At 42.3% G+C, this 25448-nt stretch overlaps 1 protein-coding gene across 1 annotated transcript in view; it reads right to left on the reverse strand.

Moving 5' to 3' along the window:
* Positions 1 to 25448, reverse strand: part of DNER (delta/notch like EGF repeat containing) — a 326447-nt gene that overhangs the window by 55429 nt on the left and 245570 nt on the right. Inside the window, exon 8 of the mRNA XM_082464617.1 lies at positions 23390 to 23614. Coding sequence (XP_082320743.1) covers positions 23390 to 23614 — 225 coding nt within the window. The remainder of the gene's footprint in view (positions 1 to 23389; positions 23615 to 25448) is intronic.

Genomic DNA, 25448 nt, shown 5'->3' on the forward strand with positions numbered 1-25448 from the left:
CAAAAAAAATAAACGCTTGCTCAAGTGGGCACTGGAACCGTGAGCTCCTTTCCAGCAACTCAGAGCCAGCCCTCGAGCTCAGAAAGTCCTGTTAGCGCAGGCTAATGTGTTGAACTGTTCTGTTTCTGCTTCCTATCACAAAAGTAGGTTAAGCTCACATTTGCATTATTTCCAGAGCACTTTTCAATTACGTTGCCATTTCAGTTGTTTTTGAACTGCTTTCCACATTTAGGCAGTGATAGTGGCCCCTTTGAGGGGAACTTGACCTTCCTGAGGCAAATACACTAGGGATTTCCATTCTTCTATCTTTCCCTACTTCCCTACGGAAATATTTCCTATCACTCTCCATCAGATTATTTCAATCATCTAGATCAGAGTTTATCAACCAACAGCAATTTTGTCCCCCAGAAGATATTTGGCAATGTTTGGAGACATTTTGGGTTGTCATAACTGGGGTGGAGGGGAAGGGGTTCTTACTGGCATCTGGCATAAGGATGCTGCAAACCATCCTTCAATGTGCAGAACAGCCCCCCAACAAAAAGCTACCCAGCAAAAATGTTAATAGAGTTAGATGGAGAAACCCTGCTCTAGATCAGGGATCAGCAAACTGGTCCACAGGCCAAATCCGTCCCAGTCTGTTTTTATAAATAAAGTTTTATTGGGACACAGCCACACCCATCCAAGTATGTATTATTTACGGCTGCTTTCATACAATGGTAGATTGAGTAGTTGCAACAGAGACCATATGGCTTGAAAAGTCAAAAATCTTTACTCTCTGACCCCTTATAGAACAAGTTTGCTGAGTCTTGATCTAGATTCAGCCAGAAAATCTTTTTTTTTACAAGAGTTTTAGATATTAACCCCTTATCAAAGATACGGTTGGCAAATATTTTCTCCCATTCTGAAGGTTGCCTTTTACCCTGTTGATTGCTACCTTTGCTGCTCAGAAGCTTTTTAGTTTGATATAGTCCCACTTTATTTTTGCTTTTGTTGCCTGTGCTTTTGTTATCATATCATTGCCAAGACCAATTTTATGAAGGTTTTCCCCTATATTTTCTTTCAGGAGTTTTATAGTTTCAGGTGTTAGGTTTAAGTCTTTAATGCACTTCGTGTTGTTTTTTGTCAATTGTGTAAGATAATGTAAATGGCCAACAGGTATATAAAAAGGTGCTCAACATCACTAATCATCAGGGAAATGAAAGCCAAAACCGCAAGGAGATATCACCTCACAACTGTTAAGATGGCCATAATAAAACGAAACAAAACAGAAAATAGCACGTGTTGTTGAGGATGTGGAAAAATGGGAACCTTCATACACTGTTAGTGGGAAGGTAAAAGGCTGCAGCTGCTACATAAAACATAAAAAAAGGATAGAGATTCCTCAAAAATTAAAAATAGAATTACCGTATGATCTATAATCCCACTTCTGAGTATTTATCCAAAAGAACTGAAAATAAGATCTCACAGAAATATTTGCATTCCCGTGTTCACTGTGGCATGATTGACAATAGCCAAGAGGTAGAAATAACCTAAATGTCCCTCAACAGATGAATGGATAGAGAAACTGTGATATGATATATACATACAATGGAATATTATTCAGTCTTTAAAAAGAAGGAAATCCTGTCATATGCTATAACGTGGATGAACCTTGAGGTCATGTACTAAGTGAAATAAGCCAGTCACAGAAGGACAAATGCTTCATGATTCCACTCATATGAGGGATCTCAAGTAGTTAAACTCATAGGGGCAGAATGGAATGGTGGTATATATGTCAATATATACACTAATATGTATAAAATGGATAACTAATAAGAACCTGCTGTATAAAAAAATTAAATTAAAAAATTAAATTAAAAAATAAATAAAGAAAAGAAAAAACAAAAGAATAGAATTGGTGGTTCCTGAGGTGGAGGAGAGGGGAAATGGGGAGTTGCTGCTGAATGGATACAGAGCTTCAGTTACGCAAAATGAAAACGTTCCACAAGTCTGTTGTACAACAATGTGCATATAGTTAACAATACTGTACTGTACACTTAAAAATTTGTTAACAGGATAGATTTCATGTTATTTGGTTTTTATCATTATTTTTATTTTTTATTTTTTTGGCCGTGCCGCGTGGCTTGCGGGATCTTAGTTCTCTGGACAGGGATTGAAGCCGTGCCGACAGCAGTGAAAGCATGGAGTCATAACCACTGGACCGCCACGGAATTCCCCTTATCACAATTTTTAGAATATATACACACACACACACATAGAGTTAAGTCTCTTTTGCCTTCTTCTCAGTGTGGAACAAGGATCACCAGCAGCATCTTTTTGATCGTTTTGCCCTCCCAGCAGATCTTTCAAAAATCAACTTGGAAGGATAATATATAACCCTACAAGCATCTTCGACCTCTGAATTGTGGTGTTATTTATACAGACAAAATGAAAAGCAAATTTCTTGAAATCTTCCACAGTTGTTTTTGTTTTTTGAAAACAGTATCATCATCCTTTTCCACTAGCAACATGAAAAGCAAGTGAGGAAGTTATTTTACAGAGATAATTACGCTGACGAGGTTCTTCTTCCTTGCGGGAAAAAAATTAAAGGTTTCATATTCTAAAAGTGTTTCTTCAGAGACGGTAACATTTAAATGTCTTTATGGAAATGTCAAGACACCCTTTACACTGCCAAAGAACCTAAATCGGACTGTTTGAAGAAAAAGGAATCTCTTCCAAAACAGAAGGCTTCTGTGAAAATGAGACTGCCACCCCCTGCTGGTAATTAATTCGGACAAACAAATTAGCTCAGGGCAGCCTAGGGTCTAGAAAAATTAAGCTATTTTAAAATAAAATCGAAGATCAGAAGGGTGGGATCAGAGTAGCCCCTTCTGGGGCACTGATTTTTATCACCAGTGTTCTGATCATTGCAGGACTTGATCCTGAATATTCCGCTCCAATCACTTCCTTAGCCTTGAGAGAACAAAGCAACCAACTGGATGTGGGGAGTGAGAAAGAGAGGTTAAGACGGCTGCCACGTCTAGAATGTGTGAGTAGATGATGCTGCCATGAACACAACTATGACCAAAGGAATAACAGGTTTTAGAGGAAGTTGACCAGTTGGATGTTGGACACGTTTAACTTGGGGCTCACGTAGCCAGGTCCACGTGGCAGTTGGGAAAATGAGCTCGAATAGCATAGAAACAGCACTTTGGGAGCCAGAGATGCCTGGAAGTGATGTTGAAGTTTTCATCAAAGAAGAACATGGAGAGGAAAAAAGAGACCAAGGTCGGATCTATGTGGATGGGCAGAGGGACAGCAAGAAGCCCAATCGGGACTCTGGGCAGGGATGGAGGAAGGAGGGGGGAAACCCCAAGGGGTGTGGTCATGGAAGCCAAGAGAGGACAGCAAGCCGGGGAGGGCTGGTTAACAGTGTCAAAGGCTCTAAGAGCAAGAATGACAATTGGATAGGAGATCAGGAGGCCACTGGAGACCCTCAAAACCCTGGCTCTCAATGGGGGCTGTACTGCCCTTTAGAGGCTGTTTTGGAAATTGGGGAGTAGGAGGGATTGCTTATCATAATGACTGGAGGATTCTACTAGAATTTGGTAGGTGGAGGCCAGAGATATTAAACACCTTGAAACATCTAGGATTCCCCTGCACAAGTGATGGCCTGGCACCCTTCACAACTTTGGACTGTTCCACTGGCCATTCATGTAGGCAAAACCGTGTTTACAACTTTCAAGGCCTAGAACCTAACTGCTTTACACGTACAACAGTTTTTAAGATATACTGAGTTTTCCTGGAACATATATACGTATATGTATTGATATACTGGGTAAATCAAGAGAAGATTATACTAAGAGTTGTTCCCCATTTTGGAATATCACTTCATAAGAGCAATAGCTCTTAAGGAATTTAAGTCACCAGTAAAGCACACCTATATCAGCAAACAAAACAAAATAGAATAAAAATCACCTCTTTGGATAATTTTCTAAAAACACTATCCAAAGTACCTTCCCCTAACAGTTACTCGTTACAACACTCAATTGATTTCCATCATAACACTTATAAGGGTCTGAAATCATATTAACTTTGTTCTCTATCAATTATTATTTCTCTTCCTCCACTAGAATATAAGCTTGAAGGCAGAGGCTACGACTGCAGAGTTCTCAGCTGTACCTGCAGTATTTGGTATAGAAAGAATGCTTAAATGATAGCTCTTGAATCAGCACCCAAAATGCCACTGATTAAATCAATACACATTTAAGATATGCCTAAGATGTGCCAGAAGCTTCCAGGTACTGTGATTACAAAACTAAATGGCAAGGTTTCCAACCGCAAGGGGTTTACTGTCCGGTAGCACGTGAGCGGTGTCTGCTTCATAACAGGCCCTTTACCTGTGTTAACTTGTTTAACCCTCGTGACAACCCAAAATGATAATCATGGCTAGTCCCAATTTAAAGATGAGGAATTAAGAGTCAGAGAGGTACATACTGGTCAGAATGGCCATCACTAGAAAGTCTACAAATAACAAACACTGGAGAGGATGTGGAGAAAAGAGAACCCTCCTACACTGTTGGTGGGAATGTACATTGGTGCAGCCACTGTGGAAAACAGCATGGAGGTTCCTCAAAACACTGAAAATAGAGTTGCCATATGATCCAGCAATCCCACTCCTGTGCATATATCTGGACAAAATTACAATTCAAAAAGATACACCCACCCCTATGTGTGTAGCAGCACTATTCACAACAGCCAAGACATGGAAGCAACCTAAATGTCCATCAACAGATGAATGGATAAAGAAGATGTGGTACATATATACAATGGAATATTACTCAGCCATTAAAAAGAATGAAATAATGCCATTTGCAGCAACATGGATGGACTTAGGGATTATCATACTAAGTGAAGTAAGTCAGACAGAGAAAGACAAATACCATATGATATCACTTATATGTGGAATCTAAAATATGACACAGGGGCTTCCCTGGTGGTGCAGTGGTTAAGAATCCGCCTGCCAATGCAGGGGACACAGGTTCAATCCCTGGTCCGGGAAGATCCCACATGCCGTGGAGCAACTAAGCCCGTGAGCCGCAACTAAGCCCGTGAGCTGCAACTACTGAGTCTGCACTCTAGAGCCTGTGAGCCACAACTACTGAGCCTGTGTGCCACAACTACTGAAGCCCGCACGCCTAAAGTCCGTGCTCCACAACAAGAGAAGCCACCCACTGAGAAGCTGCACACCACAATGAAGAGTAGCCCCTGCTCGCTACAACTAGAGAAAGCCCGCGCGCAGCAATGAAGACCCAATGCAGCCAAAAATAAATAAATAAATTTAAAAATAAAATAAAATATGACACAAGTGAACCTATCTATGAAACAGAAACAGATTCACAGACATAGAGAACAGACTTGTGGGTGCTGAGAGGGAGGGGGGTGGGGGAGGGATGGATTACGAGGTTGGGATTAGCAGATGCAAACTAGTATATATAGAATGGGTAGACAACAAGGTCCTACTGTACGGCACAGGGAACTCTACTCAATATCCTGTGATAAACCGTAATGGAAAAGAATACAAAAAAGAATGCATGTATATGTATAACAGATCAATCTGCTGTACAACAGAAATTAATACAACATTGTAAGTCAACTATACTTCAAATAAAAAATGCAAAATATATGTTCACAATGTTAAAAAAAAAAAAGAGTCAGAGAGGTAAAGAAACTTGCTCTAAGGACACACTGTCAATCCTACAGTCTTCCCACTTTCCCAAGTTGCCCCCAAAATAGATTACTTAGTGTATTAGTCTGCTAGGGCTGCCATAACAAAATACTATAGCCAGGGTGACTTAAACAACAGAAATTTATTCTCATACAGTTCCGGAGGCAGGAAGTCCTAGACCAAGGTGTCAGCAAGTTTGGTTTCTCCTAAGGCCTCTCCTTGGCTTGCAGACGCTGCCTTCTCACTATGTCCTCACATATGTCCTTTTCTCTGTGGCCACACCTCCCCAATGTCTCTTCCTCATCTTATACAGTCACATGACACCAGTCATATAGGATTACAGCCTCATACTTATAACCTCATTGAAGCTTAATTACCTCTTTAAAGGCCCTATCTCCAAATACAGTTATATCAGGGGGCTTCAACATATGAATGGGGGGTGGGGGACACAATTCAGTCCATAACACCCAGAATCAGGATTTGTCAACCATGACACTATCAACATTTTGGACCAGGTCATTACGGTTGGGAGCTGTCCTGAGCATTGCAGGACGTCGAGAAGCATCTCTGGCCTCTACACCCACTAGATTGCTGTAGCACCACCCCTTCCTCCTTGTGACAAACAAAAACATCTCCAGGTATCACTGTATGTCCCCTAGAGAACAAAGCCCCCCTTTTGAGAACCACTGTCCTAGATCACTTTTTATAGCATGATTGCAACCTGAGGAGTTTTAAAGACGTGCAGGTTTGAAACTGCTGCTGTGCAGAGTGACAGTGAATTCATCAAGAAAAAGGATTTGGGGGCAAAACTGAGGGGTCAGTCTGCAATCGTGGGTTTGATGTGACACCAGTCCGTGGGGTGACTCTCTCCAGCAGTGCGATCCTGCAGAAGCAAACAGGCACTCTGTTCAACTGGGGTTGGAAACATGCTAGATGCAATGGGATAAAGAGAGGAGAGAGGATGGAGACCCCGCCTGGTGATTTTTAAGCTACCGAGAACCCTGTCGAATGTTCTGCCATTAGGATGGGACTCATCTGTGTCCTCCTGGGAAGACCGATGTCCACCATGATTGACCGACTCAGCAAAGGCACCATGAGCCCACACGGCTCACCCCCACGGGTGCAGGCCGAACTCAAGGCCAGAGTGAATTTGAAGTGTTTTAGGGTTTTTATTTGTTTGTTTTGCTTTCAGGTCAGACTGAAGTGAGTGGGGAGATGGGGGGGGTGGTTCCTTGTTCCTTTAGGGGCGTGTTGGAATTCAAAGGCTGTTTCCCCAACATTTCAGGTTGAACGGACAAAATGTGAAAACGCAGGACCCCCTGATTCAAGTCTAGGCCAGTCCCCAGGAGATCAAGTTTCCAAAGATGTGGGCAAAGAGAAAATAATCCTATTCTATTAATTTGATTGTCTGTGAGCTTTCAAATTCTGGCTAAACACACTGACTGCCGTAGAGCCGGCCCCTCAGCACTGTGGAAGGTCAGGCAACGCATTCACTTCACTGTGCAGAGAAATTTGTTTCAAGGGAAACCGCGTGTGTGCACGGGTGCGAGCGTGTGTGTGTGTGATTCTCTCTCTTTGCTGGTACATTCACAGTAGGAATCTTTTAAAAACAGAAAAAAGGTAGGCAAGAATCCCGGCTTACATTAATCCTATCAAGAGTTGAAATGCTCTGTTCTAAACAGACCTGCTGATAACTGATATCTTACAGACTTCAATGGAGCAATTATGCTCCTGTTGCACACACACACACACACACACACACACACTAAAGAAAGAAAGTATCAGTGAACATGAAGGAAGTTGAATAAGTAAATACAGAGCATTAGTTGGTGTGTGGAGGGCAGTGGTGCTGATGTTGCTTCTTTCTTTTACTCCCTAATTTCTTTTTTTTCAAATTAATTAATTAATTAATTTATTTTTGGCTGTGTTGGGTCTTCCTTTCTGTGCGAGGGCTTTCTCTAGTTGTGGTGAGCGGGGGCCACTCCTCATCACAATGCGCGGGCCTCTCACTGCCGCGGCCTCTCTTGTTGCGGGGCACAGGCTCCAGATGCGCAGGCTCAGTAGTTGTGGCTCACGGGCCCAGCTGCTCCGCGGCATGTGGGATCCTCCCAGACCAGAGCTCGAACCCGTGTCCCCTGCATTGGCAGGCAGATTCTCAACCACTGCACCACCAGGGAAGCCCTTTTACTCCCTAATTTCTTACCCCTTCATTGTAGGGGCTCCTGGGCCAGAGAGAAAATAGATGTAAGAAGACCCAGATCAGTCAATGTTTCCATCGTTGTGGTTCTTACAAACATTCAACTGGAAATGACTATATATTGAGGCTAAATTAAAGTTTTAGATTCTCCAACCTCCCTAGTATTTATGTTATTGAGCCATCTACAAATTTCTGCCTCCCTCCCTGGGCTTCTGAAAGAATGGATAATGAAGAGAGAGTTCGAAGTCATATCCTAACTGTTCGTGCAGTGAGTTTATATTCTCCATCACTTCGAAGACCTGCTGCCTTTAATAGGCATGTAGTGAAGGTCAGTGATTCTCTGGGATTCCTGTTTGCCTCCTCTTTCTTTAATTCAAGAAATAGTTATTAAATGCCTACTATGTGCCAGGCACTGTATTAATCACCAGAGCTCTACGACTTTGTGAAAACAGACAATGCCTCTCTACTAGGGGCATTTAAAGGAGAAAGACACCACACAGTCATCCGAATACACGTAAAATCAGAATTGGGTGAGTGCGAGCAATGAGGAGCCTGGGGTGCCAGGAGGAAGGAGGAGCAGGAGAGCTGACCTTGGCTGAGCTCCAGGGAGGCTGCCCAGAGGAAGGGACGGGGGGCTGAGAGGCGAGGGGTCTGTAGGCATCAACGAGGTGGGAGGAGGGATGAGAAAACTCAAGGCAGGCAACCAGTGTGTGCAGAAGTCCCATGGTGAGGGTGCATGGCTCGGGCTCCTTCTGAAGATGGGCTAAGCCGACTGAAGAGCAAAGGGCAGAGAAGAAACTAGAGGCAGGCAGGTTCCAGACGAGGTGGTACCTTTCATGGAGTGTGTGTGCGTGTGTGTGTGTGTGTGTGTGTGTGTGTGCGTGCGCACGCGTGCGTGCTGGGGTGGGGGCATTAAATGACAAAATCAGATTTGTATTTCAGAACGATTACTCCAGTCGCCTTTTGGAAAATGGGGGAAAGACCTGAAAGAATCTACGTGGAGAAACCAGTTAAGAGGCTACTGCAGTAGTTCCCGGAAAAACATGGCTGGAATGAGGATGGTGGTGGCGCCAGCTAGAGGATGCGTGTCAAGAGCCATTTAAAAAATACTAGAAACAATAAATGCTGGAGAGGGTGTGGAGGAAAGGGAACGCTCTTGCACTGTTGGTGGGAATGTAAATTGATACAGCCTCTATGGAGAACAGTATGGAGGTTCCTTAAAAAACTACAAATAGAACTACCATACGACCCAGCAATCCCACTACTGGGCATATACCCTGAGAAAACCATAATTCAAAAAGAGTCATGTACCAAAATGTTCATTGCAGCTCTATTTACAATAGCCAGGACATGGAAACAACCTAAGTGTCCATTGACAGACGAATGGATAAAGAAGATGTGGCACATATATACAATGGAATATTACTCAGCCATAAAAAGAAACGAAATGGAGTTATTTGTAGTGAGGTGGATGGAGTTAGAGTCTGTCATACAGAGTGAAGTAAGTCAGAAAGAGAAAAACAAATACAGTATGCTAACACATATATACGGAATCTAAGGAAAAAAAAAAAAAAAAGGTCATGAAGAACCTAGTGGCAAGACAGGAATAAAGACACAGACCTACTAGAGAATGGACTTGAGGATATGGGGAGGGGGAAGGGTAAGATGTGACAAAGAGAGAGAGTGGCATGGACATATATACACTACCAAACGTAAAATAGATAGCTAGTGGGAAGCAACCGCATAGCACAGGGAGATCAGCTCTGTGCTTTGTGACCACCTAGAGGTGTGGGATAGGGAGGGTGGGAGGGAGGGAGACGCAAGAGGGAAGAGATATGGGAACATATGTATATGTATAACTGATTCACTTTGTTATAAAGCAGAAACTAACACACCATTGTAAAACAATTATACTTGAATAAAGATGTTAAAAAAAAAAAGAGAGGGAGAAAGAAGAAGAAAATAAATAAATAAAAAATAAATAAAACAGCATTATTTGGTAAAGAATAGGAGGTGAAGGGTGAGGAAGGTTGAGGGTGAGTCTAGGTTCCTGGCTCGTTTTAGCCAGAGATGCTGCAGTGCCTTTCAGAAGGAACCGAGGAATTGACATTTATGGAGTCTCCTTCTTCTGCTCTAGGCACTTTCAAATGCAACAGAATCTCATTAACAGGAGGGGGCTAGGGATGGGGGATGGGACGGAAAGGAGTGTGCAACCACTTTCTAGACTTAGATCTTCCTTAAACAAAAGGACTTAACATTTTCTCCCAGGAAAACAGAAGCCATCTGAAGAAAAAAACTTCAGTTCATTCTAACAAGTATTTGCTGAATTCTGGCCATGTTGCTAAGCACTGAACACGGTGCTGAGGAGATGTCTTATTACGTTGTAGTTCAGAAAGAAAGGTTATAGGGTAGAAGACACAAGAAGTCACAGAGGGAGAAGTGGTGGAGGAGGAAGCAGAGAGGGAGGCATGGATGGGAGGAGAGAGAGAGGGACGGAGCAGGAACCCACAAGTATCAAGAGGGAGACAGGAGACAAGACAGAGAGGGAGACACCTAAAGAGATAAGATAGGGAGAAAAGAGAAACTGGTCCAGAACATGATGGAATTACAAAGGGCAGAGAGAGGGTCCACCAACACTGTGGGTCGCCTGCAGAGCTGTATCACCACCTGGTGTGATGACCTTGGGCACTGCTCTTGGAGGGTCACTAAAATGGTGGGGCATGGGGAGGGGGTCGATTTGAGAGTTTGAGAGACTTTGGGACACTGTAGGATTCTTGCTTCTCAAGTTATCCTTTACTCAAATAAAACGTACTTGACACCATTTTCTTTTCACTGAACTCTTGTGTAACCTCCAGTGTTGATAGTGTTTATAGGCAGAGAGCTCTGGGCCATTGAGGTATCACTGGCTCAGGGCCATCGAGGTACCACTCACTGGCTCAGGGCCATCAGGGCACTAGTGGCAACAAAGGTCCCTTATGAAAGGAGGGGCTCCTGCCCCCCTCAGGAGGACATGCACTTGGCATTGAACATGAGGCTGGTAACAGAAGGCAAGCATCTAGCACAAAGCGGGCCGCACAGTAAATGCCTTAAAAATGTGATATGTGGTCTCCTGGTTTGCTGACCTCAAAGCAAACCTGATTTAAAAAGACAACGTGGGTACTTTAATCCTGAAATAGGTGCCCTGCCTCGAGTATACAGCAAAGGCGCTGAGCTACATCACCCCAAAGGGCACCATTATGACCGCTTCACGTGGGCAGTGAAGACCACTTCCGGGAAAAACTCAAGTAGCACCAGCCCTGAACTTCCATGATTAATTAGCCCTGCTTTCACCAGTGAGAAGTTCAAATACCTGAATTCTCCTATGTATGAAACAAAAGTCTGTTTATATTGGGCTTTTAAAAAACCTGCTCTTCTCCCTCTCCTCAGCCTCATCTCCTGAGACTTACCTCTGTGCTGGATTCGCTTGCCTGCTTGGCAGTCAAACTTTGACTCACTGCTCAGTCTTTGATCCCAAACTGTGTTTTCTCTCTAACAACTGTCAGTTCTCTTCTCATTTCCTTAGCACGCAGGTGGCTGGATTTAGGAGATGCTCAGTCACAGTGGGTGAGGTGCATTTGCTAGGAAAAGTGGAATCCTAGGGCAAAATAACCTTTGCATGCATAAATACGGAAAGTGGTTCTTTTCTTTACAAATGTCTGATTTGTACAAGTACAAATAAAAACGCCTGGAAAAATGTATTCCAAAATTGACAGTGGTTTTTGTCGGGCAATGAAACTGAGGGATTGTTTTTTGTATTTTAAATACTCCAGTTCACGTTTTCTAATTTTCCACAACAGAAATATGTTATCTACTTGTGTAACACAAAGGGATAATATAGATACTTTACGGGTATTTTATGTGTAGTATCACAACTCCAAACCAGGTTGCTGATGACCAAGGGAAATGATAACTGTACTCTGTGTCTAACACCTGATGGGACAGTAGGAGAACTGGTCAGATTAGGAAAAGTCTGACTTTATTAAGGGTTTTTTTTTTTTTAAGTGGAAGGGAATGAGATGAGGGCATTCTCATCGTATATAGAGGGAAAAATCCAGTCTGCTTAGAAGAGGACACTTTTTGAGACACGAGGGCTAGCCATCATAACAATATATAAATGGTGACTATATAAATACACTAAATGTATGGTAGAAAAGCAAACAACCATTACTCTGAGTTAGTCCTTACGAATAGCTAGCATTCTCCTGAACAAATGAAAGAATGTGTTGTAGATGACACAGCTGAATTGGGACCATGCTCATGAAGGGCCTCAGAAGTCCAGAGAACTCAGCAGTGAACCCACTAAAACAGAAGCTCTTGCATAGCTAAAGGCATTTTAACCTTCAACTTGTCCATCATCTTGGGAATGATTGTAACTGTGTAGATCTAAACATTTCTAGAAGTTTCCTCTTGGATCTGCCTTTAGAACTAGGTCACAAACTAGTCACACGAAAAAAATCAGTCTCTTCATAATTTTTTAGCCTTGTCTTATGAATGTCTTTTTTGGCCATTCATGACGTTTTTGGCCACTAGAGGGTGGATTCTACCTATGATCTATATCAGCTAAAGGGAAAAAAATGTTGGGAGTTAACGAAAAGGGAAATGTGTTTTACAAAAGGGAAATATATGGCACGAGAGGATGCAAATACTTAAAGAAGAAATATTGTTTCCTTTAACAAGAAAGCTTAACATTCATCTATTTCTCTATAGTTTACAAATTCACCGATGTGCCCTATAAACATACAGTAGCTACAGTTAAAATTATCCGTGATAAAGTAGCCTATTTTTCTCACTGACTCGCTATAAAAATTATTTTTAAAAATGTAAATGCTTGTAACACCATGGCTAAAGCACCAGGATTCAAGATTAAGTGTAACGACAAGATAGTATTTTCAACTTGATTTTCAAGATTATTGCGGTATGTGTGTTTAGCTATAAACAGTAAGTAAATTATTTTAATGGCATAATCTTATAACCTCATTGATTATCTAGGATGTTTATAAACACATGTAAAAATGACTTGGCTTGTAGTTGAGTTGAGGTGGAGGGTGAGGAGATCTGGAAAAGAAAAAGTAGGCATAAAGCCCTCACATTCTAGAGGTTTTTAGTATGAAACAAACACACCAAGACGGACACGGGGCCCAGCTCAGGCAACAGATGGGTGACAGGGCAAAATCAAAGAGTAGGGTTCTAATAGGCACTTTGGAAAGAAAATAAAACCTAGATGACTATTTTCAAGCAAGTATGTATGTTAACAAAGAGGAATTTTAAAAGGTTAAAGTACAGGGAAGTTTTTAAAATGTTTTATTCCTTTTATTTCACAAACTATGGTTAAATTTGATTTTAATTTGCCGCTCACCCAGTGATCACGACATATTCTTTCGCGTCGTTTGCCCTCACGAGGGCGTGTGTCTGTGTTCGTCACACTAGACCAGCGGTCCACACAGTGTGGTCCCCAGACCAGCAGCATCTGCATCACCTGGGAGCTTGTTAGAAATGCAAGTTCGCAGGCCACACCCAAGACCTATTGAATCAGAAACTGCAGGTGGGGTCCAGAGCTCTGAGATTTACTAAGCCCTCTACCTGATTCTGATCAGCACACTCAAGTTTGAGAATACCTGAGTTATAGAATAGCAACGCACACAACATCTCCCACCAACTTCCGATTCTCAAAAATGCAAGGAAATGGTAAGAGTTACATATGACAAGGGCTAGATATGGCACGGTAATGCTTTGTAATAGCCATGGCCTCCCCTCAGCATATCAATAAACCAACCATAAAACACACAGTCAGAACGTGCACCAGTCACAGGCATAGAAATAAACCAACGGTGAAACGTGCAGTCAGATAACCTGCCAGCCACAGACACGGAGACTAAACAAAATTACATTCCTCTTGGAATTTGCTTCAGGGAAGAAAGCGATGCAAAGAAATCCCAAACCAACAGCAGATGCCAAATTTGAAAAGGAAGGCCAAAATGAGGGAAGGTAATAAGGGTACAGAAGTGGCAAACATTTATAATTTCTCACTGTGTGACTGGGAGTCATCTATACCTATTCAGAAGGAGGAGAGATAAGTCTAAATTCAGATTAGTGAGCACAATTTTTTCCCACATACTCTTGTGCAGCTTCCTTGACCCGAACGGAACAACATTTTAGCTGAAAAGAACACTATCAGAAAATGGCAGACAGAACTCATAGAAACAGTGTAGAATGATGGTTGCCAGGGGCTGGGGGTGGGGAAAACGGGGAGATGTTGGTCAAAGGTACAAACTTCCAGTTATAAGATGAATACATTCTGAGGACCTAATGTACAGCATGGCAATTATAGTTAATAATACTGTATTACATACCTCAAAGTTGCTAAGCATGTAGACCTTAAATGTTCTCACCACAAAAAAGAAACAGTAATTAGGAAGGTGTTAACTAACACTCTGGAGGTGATCATTCCGCAATATACACACGTATCAAATCAACACTCTGTACGCCTTAAACTTAAACAAGTTCTATGTCAATTAAATTTCAGTAAAGCTGAAAACAATTTTTAATTTAAAAATTTTAAGAAAATGGCAATCTACAAAGATTTTTATGAACCGAAAATTGGGAAAACATGATCTGACAAAGTTGTGCTGTTTCTAGTGATAAAATGCAGTCTCACGGAGACACAGTTTGGTGCCAAGGTGTTTGTGTGATGGAAAACAAAACTTGTGATTGGCATTTTTCCAGAAAATTCTGGTGCGTGGACTCTGCAATGCAGACCGCAGATTTTTTTCGCCAAGTATATTTACTTTCATCCTCATATCACTGGGGACATGCAAAGAGACAATGCAACGGTGCAATCTTCGAACTCTCTATTATCAGTCATTGCCATTCTCAAGTAAACATGCTGAATCCTAAAGATTGTTAAACACTATGGAAATGCGTCATAGTCATTCAAGAGTATTTTCAGAAGCACACACCTCCCACTTGGCCGCCATCCCCAAGGGCTGTAAACTCATTAAGGGCCGAAGCTGACTCTCAGAGTTAGGACTTTAGCTAAAGAACTTCATGGAGAAAATTAACCACCAGAACTGTACCTCGAGGCAACCAGATTACAAAGAAAATTTCAAAATGTAAATAAATTGGAGTCAGAACTCAATAATTTTAGTAAATCCTCAATTCTATTCCTATTGCCTCTACTGAATGAATATTAAGGATGCCTAATAATAATAAGGCATTTATTCATTTAGGAGGTCATAAAGCCATGGGAAATCCAAGTTCTGGACATCAGAGCTATCTCAGGCAGAGAACTAAAAAACAAAAGTCAAATATGAAGAGGAAAGATTATTACACTCGCCCATTCAACGACTTTTTTCATAGCTAGCAAATTCAATTTTATTTTTTGAAACTCTTTATCTACCTACCACCTGCATATCTTTTGGAACACAGATTGTGTGTTCTGAACCCTGGCATGTTTCTAGACTGCCTCCCCTTCAGAAATACATAAATATTTGAAACCATTACTATGAAAAGAATAAAGTCAAGAGGCAAAACAGTCCCAAGACAGTGTTACTTTTAAAAATTATTTGAGATTATCTGCACCTCTGTTCCTCTTTGAAGCAAACATAAATTTTGTGATTTTTTTTTTCTATTGGGAAATTTGATATTTTCAAACATATAAAAGCTCTGTGGAAGAGGAGTTTCTTTAATTAGGTGCATCCAGCAGACTGCAGGTCAAGTGAAATCATTAGTCTCAGTTACAGGTAGCCCTCAGCATCACTTGTGAAGCCGCTGAATCTGCAGTGAAACAAAACCAGAAGTGGCTCACCTACCTACGAGCAGTTCGATTTCTTTGGAAGTCAAAGTCGTGCTGCTCTGTGCTGGGAAGTCAGAAACTATTGCTCAAAAGTCACTCGGACCACAATCAAGGCCACTCCTCAAGCATGGCTTTGAGGTGTCCTCTTGGAGCCCTGAAATTCGGTCCTACTCTATTCTAAGCCCAAAGCCCTTTCCATCACACCTGGTATGAGAGGCAAGGCATGCCAAATTTCAATTCTCAATTTCCAAATTCCCAGACATCCTCAGCAAGCCAAAAAATGTTAGCAATCGGATCATAATAACTTCCAACCACAACGCAAGAGTCAATGGCTCAGTTACAAAACAGTTTTAAGCAAGTCCCCATCTGACTTCCATGGCCAAGAGCTTGATAAGAATTTCCTGAAATTATGTGTTGGCAGTGCTTCAAACAGAGCCATCCTCAGAAACGCACTGGTTAGTGATGTAAGCTGTTATCAGCTGCCACTTCCGACTTCCATTCCAGGTAAGAAGATGTGAAATGATTTCTGCCGTCCTCGCAGACCATGCCAATTCCTACCGCCAGGAGGTAAATCTCATACCTTTTCAACAAGAGTTCAGCCAAGAATGCATTCTGAATGATTTGAATTTGAAGTGCTGCTGTGGGGGCAGAAAGCCCTCCTAATTAAAGGCCAGTTCATTAACACTTTCATCCATATGGATTAGGCATTTACAGCGAGGTTAAATAGACTGTGGATAGATTTTTAATGTCAAGAATCTCATCAAAATTCCTTATGCGGCACCAGCAAGTGCCCTTCACTCATTACCACTGTCCTTCCCGCCCTCGTATTAATCCCTCAGGTCACTAGCCTAAATTAGAAGGCAAATATCACAAAGTCTCCCTGAACACACCCCGAAATTAGAATCGAAACAAAATGGTGATGAAGAACGGCCGCGGGGGTAATTGTGAACACCGCTAGGACAGGTCCCTTAGTGTCTGGCCGTCTGGGCAAGTCTGACTCGGCTCCTCGCCCCTGGGCAATGTCCCCCCTCATCCTGCCCTCCCAGGAACTTCCATGGCTCGGCCTTTCCCAGAGACCCTCCCAGTCCCAGCGGCCTCCTCCAACCTCTTCTGCTGCTGCCTCTAGCCCCCGCCTCAGTGCAAGAATTCCCTAACACTCTCACCAATCTTTCCCCTTTCGGTTTATACTCTCGCCCCATCTATCTTAATAGTTCCCTTGACTTTCTCTAGCACCCACACACCAGGAACTCCATCCTTACCTCCCTGGTGTCAGGCTCAGGCCCCAATGCCAGTCGCAAATAACAACCATTTACTGGCATATCCGCTTGGTTGGCCTGCCATTCCCAAAGGCCTTCTGCACATTTCCCTGTTTCTCTGAGTTACCCAAGTTAAAGCCTCAGCAATACCTTTGACTCTACGCTCACCTCTGGTCCCTACAGTCAACTGACAACCAAACTCAGAGGACTCCACTCCTCAAACAGATTTCAGGTCCCTCCTTCCAATTCCCACCGCCGTAAGTTCAAGACCTCACTTCCACTCGCCTGAGCTTTCTGACTGATCTCCTGTCTCATCATCTTTTCTTGACTGTAATATCTAATTCTATCAAAATAATCTTTCTGAAAGTCACCCAATCTTTCTTGAAATCACCCAATTCCATCAAAATAATCTTTCAAAAACATAGATCCGCTCACATACACTGCTAATGCAAAATGTTTCCAAGTCTCCATTTTCTGATCTCCTTAGCACCTAGATTCACCCCAATCTGCCCCATCAGCGTTTTCAGCCTTACTGCCCATCACTGCATCCAGTGCATCTTATCCTGCAGCCAACCGGATCTCCTGTTCTCTGAACTTCCCCCCCCACCCTACCTAGGACTTCTGTTCCATAGCAACCTTCCCCCATGTATAAATCCAAACAACATTTCAGTTTCCAATTCACTGGAAATTCTAACTGAACTATTGTTAATATGAAACTTCAATCAGTTGGAACACTCAGTATTTTGAGCATTTTACTCAGTTAAGTCCTGCCAATGCTCTCAAACCAAAGGCCACCAGGGACAAAACTGCAGTTGATGCAGTTGGGTTTCTTACTCATTGCAGCAAGGGGAATCTCGGGGTGCCTCAGTCAGAGGGTGTTAGACGGGGCTTATTATAGGATTTGAACTCTGGTTGGGTGATTTGGGAAGGAGTCACTCTGGATGTTGTCAGGAAGCAGGAGAAATTCTATGCTTGAGTATTGCAATGAATCTTGTCTATGGGTGGGAGTAGGCTAGAGCAAGGCTAAAGCTGTAACTCGTGAACAAGCAGCTGGCCCTCATTTTATTTGCAATCAAGGGGGATGTTTGGTATTTTATGGGTTGCATGGTGACCTTGTTTTTATCTGTACTTAGACAAAATTATGACACGGTCTTGTTTGTCTCACTTTATCATGGCCTATGAGTGACCGTGTCTGAGGTCAGTGTTCAGTGTGGGTGTTTACGTCTTCATGTCCAACAGGAGACACCACAGCCCAGCTGTGATCGCCAGGCCAGCTCCTAACAACTCCAAGACCTGCTTGTAAGTGTCCAACAAGCCCCCCAGATGTCAGGACCTGACATCTTTCTCAATTCTTAGTGTCTCAATTCTCTTCTCTTTCTCAATTCTTCTCTTTCTCGATTCTTAGTGTCATCATGATGTCAATGTAGAGATTTAAGCGTTTTCTTAGGTGAAGTACAGATTATGAAGAGTTGTTACAGCTGCAGCGAGGTAGACCGGATTCTATCTGGGTTCCCAATGGGGAGGGCAGTTATCGTATTTCAAAATATAACAGAGGAAGGGCATGATAGTAGGATTAGGATGTGGAGAATGGAGGCAATATATTCTATGAAAGCAAAGATACTTAAGAATAATATGATATACAGATCGGGACCCTCCTAGAGCATGTTAAACACAAGAAGTGACTTCATCTAAGTAAACCTGGTAAGGTTTCCTAGTTAATAAAACATGAAAATTATCCACTGTACTTATCCAAGAATCTAAATGCAATTAGGTATTCATTATCTAGCTAAATGTTTTCATACCATTGTAGGTGTATGTTTTTCTTTACTGCTGTTAACTTGCTATTTAAATTCTGACCATTAAGTCTTATCTTAGATTCTGTTTCCAGCAGACACTATCAGAGTGCTTAAGTAATAGTAATAGTAACTTAAGGCACACTCTGTAACGGCAAGTTTCATTCAATTCAACAAACAAGGTTAGAGTAATAACTCAAGTGATATTGCTAAGTCTGAGTCTAACAGAGGAAGCAATGCCAACTGTGTCTTTTAGGCCATCCCGACCAGAAATGCAGCCATATGGAAGGATGTCAAAAATAGAAAAAACAGTACCTGAGATTCTTATAATTTCCTTTAAAAAAATTCATTTGGAAAAAATCTAAACATCCTTTCTTTTATAGTCTGGATGGTCTAATTGAGTTGCCAGCCCTATGATGGAGGAGAATCAGCAGAGATACATAGACAGCAACTTGTCCCAGGTCTACCCTATGACAACTGATAAGCATCTAAAGTTATTCATGAAAAAAAAAAAAAAGAAAACTGTTATTTGTATTTCCGTGCAAAAATCCTCTAATGCCTCATACTATAAACTCCTTAAATAGTAACTTAAGGCACATTCTGTAACGGCAAGTTTCATTCAATTCAACAAACAAGGTTAGAGTAATAACTCAAGTGTATCAGGCAGGGGCCAAGACCAGTGAACTCAGGCAAACCACTTCCCTTCTTACCAGAGATTCCTTCCAGGACTGGTCAGCACCCAAATGGCACCTCCAGATGCCACCACTGCTTTGAGAACATATGAGACATCATCTTCTACCTTCAGGGCAACAGCAGGTCCCAGGCGACTCCAGGCACTGTGGCCCTGCTTCCCACAGTGTTTGTTGGACTCCAAGTTCTTACTTTCTCCAGTCCTTGGGAGATTTTAATTTGTAATTTTTTTAGAGTACATGTGGCCTATCACTTAACACTGTCACTGAAAGATAACATTTCAGTGGTTACTCACTGCTGACATTTTATTATCTACTACTAAAATCCCATCAGAACTCCCTAGCCTGATAAGCTATAAATGAGGTTTGAAAATAAAGCACCTGGCAAATCTGATTTGCTGTCATCCAAATGGCATTTTGTCAGATGGGAGCTAATTATCAACCTGACATGATTTCAATCTGCTGCCATTTTATGCAAGGGGCCTGCTTGCTCTCTATAAAGAAGATCAGGCTTGCCACTCTTCAGCAAGACACCCAATTTCACCTACACTCATGAGATTCTTCTATTATGCAAACTAGTGGTAAAGCAATTACATGCTCCGAAAGATTAAGACTAGAAATTTCGCATTCATAGAATTGTCATTTTCACCTCTTAGAATGTAAATTCTTGCCAGATGTTAAGATGCTTTTTTTATTTCACACAATGTCACCTAATGATCTGAGGAAGCAACCCCTCTAAAAGCAATTTTATCTCCCAACTTTGATGAGAGAGCTTTGACAGGGCTTCAGGGCTCTACCCCAGGGGACTGCCTACTAAATGCAGGCATCCAGGAATGGAACACACACTTCTTCAGGCTTTTCAAGGCTCCTTAGAGGCTGGGCGTTGGCTCTACCAAGCTAAATGCTCCAAATGGACATGAATGAAGGTTGAGCAGAGAACAGCAGAGGGGAAAGAGGAACTTCAACAGGAGACACGTCACCCTTTTGGCTTAAGGAAAAGTGTTGGAATCTCCATGGATAGAAAGAAACAATCACGCTTACTACTCCATGAGAGGAAATGTACTGCGTGTCTCTCGATTCATCTAACGCTCTGACACACAACAGAAGATCATGGTCAGCAGGAGGACGTGGTCAGTAACGTGTCCCAGGTCTAGTCTGTGACCCCAACTGCAGCTGAACTCACGAGCATCTAAGACATTATTAGTGAACGTAAACACCGAGGCCCAGAAACGCCCTGTAAATTCCTACAGTGACAGTCACCGAGCGGGCATCTCACGGGTCCTTCCTCCCACCCCCAGTTACTGCTCCTGGGCGGACAGAGAGACAGTAGGCAGCATATTTCCTACTCAGGACCATGTAAGCATCCGCACACATGTTGACAGACTCCACTTGATATTACTAAAAAGCCACATGTATCTTTAAATAACTACATCCCATTTCAAGTTTTAAAAATACACCAACTAGATATAAGGGCAAGTTTAATACGTTTAAGAACCGGAAGTCAGAGGAGAAGGGGAGGAGGAACAAAGCCGCCTCCCGGTCCTGTGACATGTGATTCTTCCCCCTGGGCTCACTGAGGGAACCAGGACTCCCAGGAGACATGTGCGGAGGATGTTCTGAGGTTCTGCTCCAGATGGTGGCCAAGGGGACTATTATTACCCTGTGTGTTATGACATCCAGAGCGGGGCGTTGGGAGCAGCGTACTCATGAGTCATGACACGAGGAAGACTGTTCTCCCGGGACAAGTGCAGCTTATTTCATCTGCAAACACAAAGTGGTCTTGGGGCCCCACTTTCCCAACAGGCAAGGGCACCGCACTGCCCGGGCTCCTCCTCAGCTCCCTGATGCCATGGCACGTGCCTGCAAGGCACATGGAAGAACACTGGCCCCCAAGGGGGCAGCTGCTCCCATCTCCCAGGGGAGGACGAGTGTACAGGCAGAAAAGTGTCCTCGTGTCATGTGTAGGGTTGAAGAAACTCCTTCCCCACGAGGTTTATGCAAAACCCCCAAATGTTACTGGGATGGTTAATTTCACGTGTCAACTTGGCTAAGCCACAGGACCCGAATATTTGGTCAAACACCAGTCTAGATGTTGTAGTGAAGGTAGTTTTTAGATGAGATTAGCATTTACATCAGTAGGCTCTGATTAAATCCATTACCCTCCAGAATGTGGGTGGGCCTCATCCAATCGGTTGAAGGTCTTAAGACCAAAGACTGAGGTTTCCCAAGGAAGGAGGAATTCGGGCTCAAAACTGTAATGTAGACTCCTTGCCTGAGCTGCCAGGCTGCCAGCTTGCACTACATTTTGAACTTGCCAGTCCTCACAACTGCCTGAGTCAATTCCTTAAAATCGAGCAAGTTCTCTCCCTCCCTCTCCGCCTCTCCCTCCCTCTCTCTTTCTCTCTCTTCCATTTCTCTGGAGAATCCTGCTAATGCAATTACCAGGCGGATTCAACAGCCCCATCCCCTCTGTATTTTAGAACAGAAAGGAAAGGGGCACTTGGCAAAATATCAATCCCATGATTGTTTAGAAAACCAGAGAATTAAAACGTCTACATGAAAGAGGCTTTTCAATACCCTTCAAATGCTTAGTTGCTTTTCCCACTCACCCCTTTAGGTGACTCATGAGTATGAGATGTGCCCCTTGAGAGTTCCAGACCAGGCACAGGACAGTGGAAGCAGGGCACCTGGGTTGGAATCTGGACTCAGCCCGAGTGGGTGTGTGGCCACCAGCACGTGACTGAAGCAGGAATGAGGCATTTCATACCTCGGGGAGATGCGGCTCAACAATATCCCCCTGGCAGAAGGGCACTAAAAGGACCAGAGATGTGAGGCACTCAGCTCAGAACCTAGAAAGATTAAGCTCACTAAATGGTAGCTTATTGTTATACAGAAGTTACTAATAAAACACACTTCCTCCTACCCCTCAACGGGGAGAGAGACACACACAAGGATAATTAATATAATGTTTTAAAGACCAGGAAAGGGATACTGTGGCTGATTGTGGGAACTTAGAGGAAGGAAAGCTGGTTCAGCCCCAGAAGGGGAAGTCTGCAGGTGAGATGGGGTGACAGGGGAGCTGGCACCCCAGGTGGAGGGCACTGCCTGGGCAGAACCAGGAGTTAAGCAAACCAGGGGACTGGCCAGCCATACTGATGTGCCAGAGACGGGGGCCAGGGGGGATCACTGTGCTGAGAAACATTCTAAAGAGCCAGATCCTGCAAGGATGCAGACGCGGGCAGCATAGAAAGCAGAGGAAAGGGGGAGCTGCCCCGTGTGCGTTTTCTCAGACCACACCAGGAGGCTGTGCGGACACAGACTTTAAGGAGTAACCGCTCTGACTTCCGAGAGTCAAAACTTTCACAATAAACAATCAGCGATACCAATACAGAAGAACATTTGGAAAGTAAATGACGGAACTTTTGAACATTTACACAGGAAGTCACAGGTCCTCTAACACGGACTGTGCCCCGAGTAAGAATTTTAAAAGATGATAAAATTCTGAATGGACTGCATTCTGCTTTGCATGCACATTAAAATGAAAAACGTTCCGTTAACCTCAGAACCTAGTCATAAAAGACATGTAATACAGTAAAAGCTCTGGAGTGACCTATAGTCAATTGTCCAAAATAATTAAGCTGTTACAAGATTAAGCCTGTTTTTAATTTTCTTCGTTTTGCTCACTTGTATTTTCTTCTTTTTCTACAATGACTGCGAAATGCTCATGAAAAGGGGAAAGGGTGTTTTTCAAAGCCTGCCTAGGGGAAGTCTAAAAAGAAAGGGTGTCATACATGAGTGGGGTTCACTTAGACGAAAGGTAAACCCATACAGCGGGCCAACCTGTGCTCAGATGCAGAAGTTAAAAGGCTTTGAGACTGGGGAAAGAAAGGACTTCCGGTCCCTGCATCGTACCCACCTGGGTCACAGAGGCATTTATAGCTGGTGCCCACGCTGCGGCACGTGCCATGGGCGCAGGGGCTGAGCGCACAGAAGTCCACGAGCTGCGCGCAGGCTGGGCCCGTGAAGCCCGCGCTGCAGCTGCAGCCGAAGTGCAGCCCGTCGGCGTAGCAGGTCCCGTTGTTCTGGCAGGGCCCCGAGGCGCATGGGTCCACCTTCTCCTCGCAGGCAGAGCCCAGGTAGCCTGCGGGAAGATGCAGAAGCGGGGAGGGGTAAAAAAATTAAACCGCATTACACTTAATAACCAAGAAACTGGGGCTGCTCTTCTTAACTCTTCTCCATTGTGAATTGATTAATGCACAACCCAACAAGGTGGGTTTACTTAGCTTTGGTAACCGGGGGTTAAATTATGAAGCCCTGTGCTTCCATTTTGGTTGAAATACAAAACATATGATTGCTGAGATGTACAGATGGACAGGGACATACATATATTTACATGTGTACATGTGCATGTGTGTATGTATAGACTAGAAAGATGCCAAAAATAAATTAATGGTGATTCAGGGAGGTGGGATTGGGGTCAGTGGAGGGATTTCACCTCTTATTTAATACACAGTGCTGGGGGAATTTATTCCTTACTTTGTTTTAATAGATAAAGATATAATCCTGAATGTAAAAACTAAAACCCATACAAAATAGTAAACAATGACAAAATCTTTCTCCCATCTTTCTCCCTTTGTCCCTCACTCCCTTCTCTAGAAGCACCCACTGTTAGCAGTTTCTTGAATACATGCTTTTCAAAAATGTGGTTATTGTAATGAAAAACGAACTGTGGTGTAGTCATGCAATGCAATACTATTTGGCAACAAAAAGGAATTAAGTTCTGACATGTGCTCCAACATGGATGAACCTAAAAAACATATGCTAAGTGAAAGAAGCCAAATACAAAAGACCATATATTGTATAATTCCATTTATAAGGAATGTCCAGAAAAAGTAAATCTATAGATATAGAGAATAGATAAGTAGATGCCTGGGGCTGCTGTGGAAAAGAGAAATTGACCAAAAATGGGCATGAAGGGTCTGCTAGGGTTGACGTAATGTCCTAATATTGGATTGTGAATTGTGGTGATGGCCGCACAACTCTGTATATTTACTAAAAAGCACTGAATTGTACTCTTAAAATGCATGAAATTTATGATATGTAAATGGTACCTCAATAAGGGTTTAATTTTTTAAAATTTTAAATGTACTTCTTGTGCAGCTGATTTTTACTTTGTTTTGTGTATGCGTTTCAATATTCCTCAATTTAAAAAATCATACATACTCTTACTGTATAGCACAGGGAACCATATTAAATATCTTATAATGAACTATGATAGAAAAGAATCTGAAATATATATATAACTAAATCATTTTGCTGTACAACAGAAACTAACACAACACTGTAAATCAACTATACTTCAATTTAAAATTTTTTTTAATTATACAGACATATATACGTGAATCTATAGGTCTGTGTGTCCAAGTAAGTCTTTAACAATACTTTGGTAAAACCTATTCTTTTAATATTTTAAGAGCAGTTTGAAAATTAAATGAAGACTGTTCAAGTTTTAGAAACAAATTTAAATAATTTTACTCATATACAGTTCTTATTCCAATATTCTACTTCGCTTTTCTTATCTAGATTTAAATTTATATTAACCATCTTCACACAGAACTCTCAGCAATATTGGTAATTTTTGTTGTTCAGGACACAGTGATATATAAAACAAACAAAAATAGTTCCCAGACTTTATCTAAAGCATCACTCATAAATTGGCATAATCAACTTGATATTTTTCTGTACAGAAATAGAAAATTTTTTTAAAAATCCAATGTTATTCAACATCTTATAAACTTCTCTGTAGCTTTGACATTTTAAATATCATACTAAAAATGTACCACACAATCAGTTTTAATAACACTTGAATTCTCCAAAGAGTCCCTTTGCAGCCAAGAGTGGCATGTAACTCCATCCTTCATGAAATGTATTCCATCTTACTTTGAATGAAAAGAACATACTTAAACACATTTCAC

The sequence above is a fragment of the Balaenoptera physalus genome (assembly GCF_965194825.1).
Source record: "Balaenoptera physalus genome assembly, chromosome: 6".
In the NCBI taxonomy this organism is placed as follows: domain Eukaryota; kingdom Metazoa; phylum Chordata; class Mammalia; order Artiodactyla; family Balaenopteridae; genus Balaenoptera; species Balaenoptera physalus.